This window comes from Sorex fumeus, unplaced genomic scaffold (genome assembly GCF_029834395.1).
Source record: "Sorex fumeus unplaced genomic scaffold, SorFum_2.1 ptg000021l, whole genome shotgun sequence".
NCBI lineage: Eukaryota > Metazoa > Chordata > Mammalia > Eulipotyphla > Soricidae > Sorex > Sorex fumeus.
The window spans coordinates 11,109,340-11,120,982 of NW_026606078.1; the positions used below are offsets into that span (position 1 = coordinate 11,109,340).

Genomic DNA, 11,643 nt, shown 5'->3' on the forward strand with positions numbered 1-11,643 from the left:
AGGTGTGGCTCAGGGAACCATATGGAAAGGTGGGGATCAAACAAGGCCCGCTGGATGCAAGGCAAGGGCCTTACCCAGTGAACTATTGCTCTAAGTAATAAAAGCAATGTCAAGAGTTTTGTGTTTAGGAAGGATAAATGAAGATTCAGGAGCATAGAGAACCACCCCTTATTTGAGATCATGATCAGAGCAGGGAAATTGCCTGACCCCCAAGCCTCAGTTACTGAGCACAGTGAGGGTGAGCACCAGGCCAGGGCAGGAGGTTCTTACCTCACTTCCCCAGTGTCTGTGCCACTATGGACACTGCCAGCTGCCCTCAATGCTACCAGCTGCTGCACAGTAATAGTCGGTCTCATCCTCAGCCTGGACTCCTGTGATGGTCAGGGTGGCCAGGTTGCCAGAATTGGAACCAGAGAAGCGATCGGGGATCCCTGAAGGCCGGCTGCTTTCAACTATGACCAGCACAGGGGCCTGGCCTGACTTCTGCTGGTACCAGGAAACAGTTTTGCTTCCAATTTTGTCTCCTGCACAGGTCATCTTGGCCTCCCCTCTCGGGCTCACCGATAATGAGGGCAGCTGATTCACTTCATAGGAGGATACAGAACCTGCAAGAGAGAAGGAGAGGTCAGGAAAAGAGGAATCTCAGTCTACCAGATCCCAATCTTCATTACCTGTAGTAATTCTGTGGGACCCCAACCCCCAAACCCTCCCTCCATCATGGTGATGGGAATCCTACCCCAGTGCCCTACTGAGCTCAAACTCAGGACCAGGATGGTCCCAGAGCAGTGGGCCTGAGGCTACTGTGAACCTGGACACATCACCTGTGCAGTGAACAAGGAGGCCTAAGAGGAGTGGGGTCCAGGCCATGGTGAGGGGCTGGGATCCTGGCACCTGAGGCTGAACTCATCCTTGTCCCTTCTTATCCCCCCAGAGAGAGAACTGCTGGCTATGCAAATAGGACAGGCTCAGGCTGCTGCTTGGGGTCTGTGTCTACAGAAAAGGGCCCAGACCCTAGGGACACAGGAAGGGGCAGGACTGGCCCAGAATTTCTGACCTGCTGCTTAGTGAGATCTCCCTGACTATTTTGTTTCTCTGTTATGGGAATTTTGTCTGTTTAGGAGGTGGTTTAATGCATTGATACATTGTCTTTTCAGAATAAATAATTTGATAAATGATAGGAAATAATGGTTTAAATTACAAGGATTTCACATTAAAATATTTTTTATAGTTGGTTTTCTTCACTTTTGGGAATTTCATACAATAATATAAATATCCTTTATTCCTTCATTGAAGTAAAGGATAGAGATCCCTTCTTGTTATCAGATACCAAGGACATTAAAATGATAAAATGACTAGATAGATGGTAAATATTCTCTGGACCAAAAATATTTCAGACCCCGTGGCTTAAGAGATAATACAGGGAGGAGTGTGATTCCCCATGCAGGGCCTGCCCAGTTTGACCCCTGTCACTACATATTGTCCAAGAGTGCAAAGTCAGAATTCCTGAATATGTACAGGTATAGTGCGCTCACACACACACACACAAACACACAAACACACACACAGACACACACACAGATTTAACGTCCTATGTGCCTTGTTTGAAAACAAGTCTGCTTAGATTACCAGCACTATGTGTTCCTGGACCCAGCATCACTGAGGAGAGCTCTGGATTCCCCACAGCACCCACCTAGTGGCTGACTAATCTCTGACACCACACAATTTGATCAGCATCACAGTTCCTCAAAACTTCTTTAGAATGCAGTCACAGTTTCCCCAGTTCCCCACGACTCCCAACCCCATTCATACCACAGCCCTGCCACTTGCCACATAACAAAGTTCAGCTTCAAAAGGAGTCAAAGAAAAGAAGGAAGTAAGGAAGAAATGAAGGAAGAAGAAAGAAAGAAAGAGAGAAAGAAAGAAAGAAAGAAAGAAAGAAGAAAGAAAGAAAGAGGGAAAGGGAAAGAAAAAATATGCTCATCACTGTCAGGTGATAGGAAAATAAATAACTTTTCCTTAGGTATGAGTTTGATTACTAAACACCAGCACCCTGGACATTTACATTCTACTAAGTTAGACACCCTGTCACCCTGACCCACCCCAGCTCCATTCGACCCCATGAGTCTCTGCTGCCCCCTCATGGTTAATCTGTGAAGTGGGACGGAGTGGGAAGTATTAGCAGAAAAAAAGTCAGGGGAGATTCAGATCACACAGGGCTCAGGGGCTGAGTCAATATCTACTGGGAGCATCCAGGGAGGAGGACTGAGCATTTTCTCGGTGGACCCTGGGTTTCATGGGCTCAGTTTGCAGGGAAATTGGCAATATGATTAAGGACACTTATTGAATTGAATTGAATTGAAGGTTGATTCAATGATCCACTGCTCAGGGCCCAGAATTAGGGTTATGTCTATCAAAGACAGGCCATTGATTTTGGATGGTTTTCACATTTGGAACTGAAGCTTTCTAATTTTCATATGATAGGCATGAATTGTCAATACATAGCACAGTGGTAGGGTGTTTGCCTTGCACACGGCCGGCCCGGCCAACCTGGGTTCAATTCCTCTGCCCCTCTCGAAGAGCCCAGCAAGCTACCGAGAGTATTTTTCCCACATGGCAAAGCCTGGCAAGCTACCAGTGATGTATTCATATACCAAACACAGTAACCACAAGTCTCACAATGGAGATGTTACTGGTGCCCACTGGAGCAAATTGATGAACAACGGGAGGACAGGGCTACGGTGCTATCGGCATGAAGGTATTCTCAGATAATAGATGAATAATGGTTCAAATGCAACTGTAGCACTGCTGAGGATGAAACACATTTCTTTATAAAATGCAGTGAGATATATATTTACAAAACCATTCATAATTGAGTTTCAGTCATACAATGTTCCAACACCCATCCTTTCATCAGTGCATGTTTCCACCACCAATGTCCCCAGTTTCCCTCCTGCATGCCTCCTCCACCTTTCCTCCAAAATTGTTCTATGCTAGACACTCTCTCTCTGTTTTTCTATCTGTCTCATTCCTTTTAGGCAGTGGTTTGCAATACTCTTACTGAAAAGGTATTGTGCGTTTCTCTTTCTCCCCTTTCAGCACTTAGTTTTTGCTCAGAGTGATCATTTCCAACTATCATTGTCAAAGTGGTCCATACTCTGTCCTAACTTTACTTCCCTCCCTTTTTGTGGCATGCTTTTTTCCATGAGCCATTTTCCCCGTCTCTTTTTTCTATGTCTTTGTGTATTATTGACACATTGTATTGTTGTTTTTGAATTTTTACATCCCAAACTAGTGCCATCATTGTATGTTTGTCTGTGTCCCATTGTCTGATTAACTCAGCATGATCCTCTCCAGGCCTATCCATGTCTCAGCAAATATTATGACTTTATTTGTCCTAACAGCCATGTAGTGTTCCATTATGTAGATGCATCAGAGTTTTTTCTAATCTTTTTTACTTTTACAAATTTTATTTTATTTTTACGATGTTGTTCACAATCCTTCGGCAGCAGTGCTGGCTGATGCAGCAGAAGGCGAGAAAAGCATTCTCAATGCCCGACTGTCTTTTGCCAACTACAAGACCAAGATGACTGCCCTTCGACATCCTGATGCATCTATCACATCTTCCAGAAGGGCAATGGAGAAGATTATCCATGACTTCTACTCGGATCTCTTCGATAGCCACATCCACCTGACCACATACCAAATTCCGCAGTATGGATGTTGTTCCCAACATTCTCCCTTCCGAAATTCGATGCTCCGCATTGTCGGTGAAGATTCGAACAGCACCCTGCCCAGACAAGGTCAGACCTGAACACCTGAAGAACCTGTCATCAGTACTCATCAATTTTCTGGCTCAGCTCCTCACATGCTATCAGTCTGAATGCAATGGAAAACCTGAAGGACTGTACTACTGTACAAGAAGGGAGACATTCATGACATTGCCAACTATACCCGATCTGCCTGTTGTCCATCGTCTACAAGCTGTTCACTGGAGTCATCCTGAATATGATTGGCAGAGCACTAGATGAAGGACAACCATATGAGCAAGTCGGGTTCCGAAAAAGATTTAGCATAATCGATCATATCCACACAGTAACCAAGCTCATTGAGGTTTCTCAGGAGTTCAAGATGCTGCTCTGTCTAATGTTCATTGATTTAAAGAAGGCCTTAGATTCTGTTGAGACTGAATCGGTCATTGAAACCCTGACCAAACAGGGCGTTCAAACTCAATACATCAGGATCCTCCAAGAGCTGGATTACAGATTCACTACCAAGATCTCACCATTCTACAAGGAAGTGATCATCCAGATCAAGAGATGTGTTCGGCATGGTGAAACAATTTCACCAAAACTTTTCAGTACCACCCTCGAGAATGTCATGTGATGACTGGAATGGAAGAAAGGGGAGTAAAGATAGGTGGTTGGCAACTACATCACCTCTACTAACTGATGACATAATTCTAATAACACCAAACATTAGCTAAGTGGCAGAAATGCTGGCTGACTTTGACCATGAGTGTGAAAAAGTCGGATTACTTCTAAATCTCACAAAGACAATGTTTATGAGAAACAGTCTCATTACTGATGTTCCATTCGCTCTCAATGGAACAAATATCTCTGAATACAACAGTTATGTGTACTTAGGTTGAGAAGTCAACATGATGAATGACCTGGTACCTGAGGAAGAGAGCGGCTTGAAATGCCTTCAGGAGCGTTGAAAAAATAGCTAAGGAAACGAAGAACCTCTGGCTCCGGGTATATCTCTTTGATTCCATTGTTCCTCCTGCATTATCATAGGACTCAAGACCTGGGCCCTACAAAAATAGAATGAGAACGCTGTTCGGATCTCCAAAAGAGGAATCGAAAGAGTTATTCTTAGAGTATCACACTTCACTCAAATGAGAGAAAGAATCTGGAGTTCCAACCTCTGTCGATGATCAAAAATCTGGGACGCTGTCTCATTTGCCAAGTTGTTGAAAATCAGATGGGCTGGACAGGGAATGTGATTTGGAGACAATTGCTAGACTGGAGCCATTATCGACTGGATTCCACGGAACATCAAAAGATCGTGGCCGCCCACCTATGAGATAGTCACACTTTTTCATTAAGACCCTGAACGATTGGTTTGAGGCTCTTCATGTTCCTAGAAAAAGCAGACGCCATTGCATTGGGCTACACTAGTACAGGACAGGGACGAATGGAGTCATTATTGGCACCCACTCGAGCAAATCGATGAGTAACAAGATGTCAAGTGATCAAGTTGTTCACAATAATTGGTTACATTAAATATTCCAACACCTATCCCACCAACAGTACACCTTCCCACCACAATATTTCAACTTATTTCACCCAATTTCCAAAAGCAGAACATAATAATATCCTTTTATTGCCTATTAGGAATAATCCTCTGTAGGAAAACTTTTTTGTCCTTTTTCTCTTGCCACAGGGAGCTTAGGTTTATCAGGTTACACCCATTAGAGTGCTCCTAAGTCACTCCCATTCCTCTGTGCTTATCTGTAACTTCTCTGTCCTCTCTTCTCCAACTGGTCTATCACCTTTTCCTCTAATTAGATTCTGTTAACTTGTAAGGTCAGATTCTTCTGGGACACTTGACTTGTATTCATGTATTATCTTTCTCCTCTCCTTATGTCTTTTGAATAGTTTACTTTAAAGCAATGTCCTTTTTTTGTATAGAAACAGGAAGACAGCTAATATTATGCTTTTGTAACTTGGGAGTCAATTGGCTCCGTATAATATTCAGTCCCAGGCAACTGATTTCTTGATTTAAGCTTCAGTTGCCTTTAGTTCCTAGCATCTCTAAAGCAGGGCCCTGACGAGGGACTAGATGGACCCCGTGCAGGCTGTGAGCTACCCTGGCATTGAAATGTGCCAGACCAAAATGCCACAATACTCAAATATATGTTAAGAGCATGGTCATGGACAAATGTTGTTATGATCCAAAAAGAGATTAACGTTGAGATTAGGACCCTGCTAGGGTTAGGAAAGATTAATCTGGCCTGAGCAATGTAGTCTGAGATCTATAGCGAGATGGCCTGAGGAGAGCGATCCTATAAGCTAAATATCTCTCTTACTGTGTCCACACACAATCATTACTATTATGAATGTTCATATGTTTGTTGGACTAAGGAAAGGAGAAAAACACCCATGAGATTCTGCTCTGGGTGGGTCGGCCTGCTGAATGAGAATGTGTCCTGCAAGAAGCTTCCTTCAAGGGAAGCACATTACCACTATTGATTGTGACCACACCCTGTGTAAGCCCCAATCCCTCATGCTTTGGGATTTAACTAAACTGTAAGAGTGGGCTGGGGGAGCCAGAAGGAAAATGAAGTGGGATCGAGAAATAGAATGAAGTAGAATGAGAATGAGGCAGAAGCAGAGGGAGAATCGGGGCAGCATGAAAATGAGCTTAGAATAAACTGCAGTTGAGACCACCCAGCCTGGCCCTTTTTCCTTCCTTTGCCTTCCCATCACCATCGACCTCCCCGGGGTGGGGAAAGCAGTGCGAGACTACTGAATGCAGGCGGAGGAGAGAGAGAGAGAGATGCCACGCCGGACTCCATAGTAATTTCTTTAGTAAATTCACAATTCTCTAAAGATGATCCAAAAAGTTTTTCTAGAGGAAAGTGTGTGAAGATTGTTTTATCACCCTGGAGCCAGTAAACCCTTGTATAGAGTATGAAATGTACAGAACTTCTAATATTTTTAATAGAGTACTCTAGCAAGAATTCAATTTTTAAGTGCATGGTAACTTTGGAGTCTGGAGGCATGTCTGTGCTATGCTGCTCTCCTCCTTTTCTGAGGTTTATTTATGAGTCTCTGGATCATGTCCGTTAATGAGATTAAATGGAAGCAGAGGCAGTTTGTGGGCATGACTGCCAGCTACCGGAACTCAGGGAGGTGGGTGTAGGTCACCCAACTGCAGATGGGAATGCAGTTTGCAGTCACAAGTCCTGCAGACCTTGGTTTTTCAGCAGATTCCCTCATCGATGAGGCTCGTGCAGTCTGTGGAGTTGGGCCTTGAGCATAGTGATGATTGGTTTCTGGAAGTTTTTGTTACAGGGGTTTTTTGGGGGGTGGGTGGTGGAACTCATCATCTCTGCTTGATGCCCCTGGATGACATAGCCTGGCTGGGAGCAAGTGCATCTCTGCTGTCCAATAGTTTCTTTATCCACTCTTCCCTTCCCTTCCCTTCCCTTCCCTTCCCTTCCCTTCCCTTCCCTTCCCTTCCCTTCCCTTCCCTTCCCTTCCCTTCCCTTCCCTACCTTTTCTTTCTGTCCCCTGTTTCTCTTCCAACCTTTCCCCTTTCTTTCCTTTCTCCTCCCCTCTGCTTCACACCCAGAACGGCCGACGGAGCAGAAGGCTGAGTCAGTGTGTAGGCTGCCACCGAACCTGCAGAGAACAAAATGAAAGGCAGTTTAAGAAAGAAATAACAGTCCAAGCTGAGCTCAAGGGAACCACTGAGCCCCATGGAGCCCTCATTCCACATCTCAGCCCAGTAGTCCTGGAGAACCTCAGGCTGAAAATTTGATGGAATGAGAAAATGCCTGTTTCCTCTCTCTGTCTGGTGCATTTCTCACGGATCACTGTTGATGGTCCCATTCTACAGATTAGAACCCTGGGATTGGGGTGACATGAGCCTGGGAGGCAGCACCTGTGCCATGAGCCAGAAGGCTGAGGAGGAAACGGGTCTAGACCATGGTGTGGTTCCCTGGTCCCGCTCAATGAAACAGGCTAGCTGGGTCCTGTTGAATAGGTCTCTTATGACCATGTTGGAGGGATGCTTGTATGCAAAGCAGACAGGAGTCTGGGATGTGGGTGTGGTGCTGTTTGAGGAAATTTATGATTTCACAAAGGTTTTCAGATCTGGCAGTCACAGGGAGGACTGGAGATTTTTCACTGCAAATCTCACTTCATTCCAGGCATCCGCTTCAAGCATACCGTAGTTTGCATGGCATTTTTGCCCTAAAGTGTGTCTTGATCTGTAATTCTTCTGGGTTGGCCTGCTCAGATACAGTGGGGAGGTGAATGTGTCTGCAGTGGAGACTCTTCCACAGGTGCTATCACCAGACGTAGATGGGACGGACCCAGATCATGCTCCTGAGAAGCAGAGCTCAATTAATATCACGACTTACCAAGCAAATATGGTGTCCCATAGAGACTTAGTTTCTGCCCTAGTGTGAGCCCCTGTTACTGGTGACAGTAATGTTCCTCAATATCCCCAGTACACCGAGGGGCACTTTCAGTTTCTGTGCTATGTTCCAAGAAATGATTGTATGAATGATGGAATCTCCATGCTTTGAAAATGAGCACTTTCAAGTGAGCACTTATTACAACAAAGTGCTTTCAGTTACCTGGAAATTTTATGAAGATCAGGGGCTAAAGAGGTACCAAATCAGGTAGGTACTTTTCTTGCACCAGGCCAACCTGGGATTGATCCCCAGCACTCCATATGTTCCCCAAGTCCCAATAGAAGTGATTCCTGCATAGAGAGCCAGAAGTAAGCCGTGACCACTGCTGGCTCTGTGTTGCCTCTCTCCCAATCCATCAAGTCAAACCTGTTTGATTTACTTTAGCCAACCAAATGCATTATGCGAGGAAGGGGGAACAGCTGGCAGGCAGAAGCAATTCCATCGTGCAAGAATGATGTTTTTGGACATTGAGAGAGGGTTAGCAGATGGAATAAACATGGCTGGACCCTTGGCAGAGCAAGAAGCATACTAGATCAGCAGACTGCATTCATAGAACCTGCACATCAATGCCAAGGATGGAAGGGTAGAAAATGATGACACCTTTTCATTGTGTCTGGATATTGACTCCTGCTTATCTTGTCCACCCCAGCTCATGTGGATTTTGCATTTGAAGAGTCCCCTGATTGCTGCTTCTGATGCTCCCTGGTGGCTGCTGAAGGCAAGAATATATTTTCTTGCTCAATCTTGCCCTGTCAAATGATGAATAAAATAGAGCTTTGTGTTTTATGGGTTTATGGAAATGATCTTTTCATTGAAAGGGATTCTCTACCATTTGTGGAGGGGCACACTCAGTGGTGTTCAGGGGTGACTTCTGGCTCTGTTCTCCAGGGTATATATCTGGTTCACTTGACTTTTTTTCCCTCTAAGGCCACACTTGTGAGTGCTCAGAGCTTAATTGTAGCTCTGCGCTCAGTGATCACTCTTGGTTGGGCTGATATCTTTTCACTGTATTCTCTCTCCACCCTACTTTGACTTTTTAAAAAAAATTTAAACGTTCATATGGACTCATGGCATTCATAGCTCTGAAACAATTGTATGAAAGGCTTGATACTCAAACTCATGTTTAAAATTATACTTTTAATTAAAATTTTGATGATAGAGGGAGTGTGGACTTCATTTGATAAAAATCCCATTTTTGAATGGTCTCTGCATTTAGGTTTGAAGAAAATAAGCAGCAATTTCTTTCTGGTGACATATCTGTCTCTTAGACACTTATTGGCCTCTGGTCTGCAAGTCTAATTGCAAGAATTTACCTTAGAGAAAGTTTCTCATCCTGTCTGTTCTGTCCTTTTGTTTGTAACAACAAGACTGTGAGGGTGATAGACCTGGTAATAATGAACTGAACTGTAGTTTTGAACTACCTACCTGGTTTAAGAAATAATGAATAATATAAAACGTATACCTCATTTTATATTAAGTATGTATTTGAAGTAAGTCTTTTTAATTAAAGAACTGACAAAATAGATTCCGAATTAATCCCAGTTATTTCTCCTAATCTTTTAAATACAAACTACTGAATATTTTAAATTGCATTTAGTGAAAATTTTATTTCCACTAGTCAGGGACACAATGCAGAGTCACAATAGCTCTCTCTCTCTCTTTCTCTCTGTCTCTCTCTCTCTCTCTCTTTCTCCCTGTCTCTGTCTCTGTGTATGTGTGTGTGTGTGTGAAAAACGGAAAATTTCTGGAATTTTCAGAGAGATCAGTGTTTATTTTTTAAATCGTCAAGATAGTGGAAGGGGTAAGTAATATAGCAGGTATGGCACTTGACTTGAAAGTGGTCTACAAGGGTTCGAATCCAAGTATCCCTTTTTGTCCCCTGAGCACTGCCAAGAATGATCCCTGAGCACAGCTGGGTGTTCCCCAACCATCCTGTGCTCACCCATCACCCACCAATCACTGGTATGGTGGTGAGGAGAAGGAAGTTGGGACAGAATCTAATTGGATTTTGCTAAACTGTTTTCACACTTGAGCTCCTACTCATCCTGAGTGCCTCAACTTTCCCTTCTGTAAAGTGTGGAAATGAGAATGTTCGTAGAACTTTTGTGCAGCGATTAAAGTATTTACTGAATGTTATTGCAGGTACCTTGGCTGAAGTGAAAACAAGGGAGAAAGTGTAGAGAAAAGAATTCTTCTAACCCTCTGCACGATCAACTCTGCCTCTCTAGGAAAAGCCAAAATGTGTTAAACGGGTAAAAGCTGCTCTTAGCACTGAGGTAGCATGGACACTCGCATCTCACTGGCCCTACTACGTGACTATGCTCTAAAAGGCTTCAATCCAATCCCAGCACCAGTGTGACTCCCTCCATTTTGTTCCGCCAATAGTGCCCTCATGTACAGTTGTACACGGTTGTAATAAATCTACCCTGTTTTCTCTCCAAATCCATCCCTGGTGGCTCCTGTGTGGAGTGTGACTGCAGGGCTGGAAGGAGAGGGGACCCTTGAATCTCCCATTTAGGTTCAGGACTGCATGAGCTCAATGCTGGGTTTACTCGGCTCCTGGCCTGAGGTGAGTGTGACACAGATGGGCAGAGGTTTGTGTCTCACTTCCCCATCAGTCTGTGTCACCGTGAGCACCACTGTCCCACACCTGACAGTAATAGTTGGCCTCATCCTCAGTGCGCGCACCCCGAATTGTCAGCGTGGCCGTGTCCCCAGAGTTGGAGCCAGAGAAACGGTCAGGAATACCCGAGGGTCGGTTGCTGTTACCATATATGACCTGCACAGGGGCCTGGCCTGGCTTCTGCTGAAACCATTGAACAGCTTTTCTTCCAATGTTGTTTCCCCTACAGGTCATCTTGGCCTCCCCTCCCGGGTTCACCGAAAATGAAGGTGGCTGATTCAGCTCATAGGAAGACACAGAACCTGCAAGAGAGAAGGAGAGGTCAGGTAAGGAGGAAGCTCAGTTCTGCCGAGATCCCCATGTTCATAACCTGAAGTAATGCTGTGGAATCACAGCACCCCCACTCCCACCCTCCATCAGGGTGATGGGCATTTTACACCAGTGCCCTGCTTAGCTCAGACAAGGACTAGGATGACCCAGATCATGGCCCTGGGGCTACTGTAACACTGGACACATCACCTGTGCAGTGAGCCGGGAGACCCAGGAGGAGCGTGGTCCAGGTCATGGTGAGGGGCTGGGATCCTAGCACCTGAGGCTGAACTCCTCCTGGTCCCCTCTTATCCTCTCAGGCAGAGAGCTGCTGGCTATGCAAATCAGCCAGGCTCAGGGCTGCTGCTTCGGGTCTGTGGCTGCAGAAAAGGGTCCAAACCCAAGGGACTCAGGGAGGGCAGAGTTGGCCCTTTAGTGCCCACCTGTTGCTAAATGGCATCTCCCTGACAATTTTTGTTTCTCAGTGGCTTATGGGAATTTT

At 44.9% G+C, this 11,643-nt stretch overlaps 2 gene segments (V, D, J or C); both read right to left on the reverse strand.

The window, feature by feature from the left end:
- Positions 1–294: 294 nt before the first annotated feature.
- On the reverse strand, positions 295–867 carry LOC130022828 (immunoglobulin lambda variable 3-1-like). The segment is given in 2 exon segments: positions 295–605; positions 822–867. Coding segments are annotated over 2 exon segments (357 nt in total).
- Positions 868–10,823: 9,956 nt separating this feature from the next.
- On the reverse strand, positions 10,824–11,397 carry LOC130022829 (immunoglobulin lambda variable 3-21-like). The segment is given in 2 exon segments: positions 10,824–11,134; positions 11,352–11,397. Coding segments are annotated over 2 exon segments (357 nt in total).
- Between the last annotated feature and the right edge of the window lie 246 nt (positions 11,398–11,643).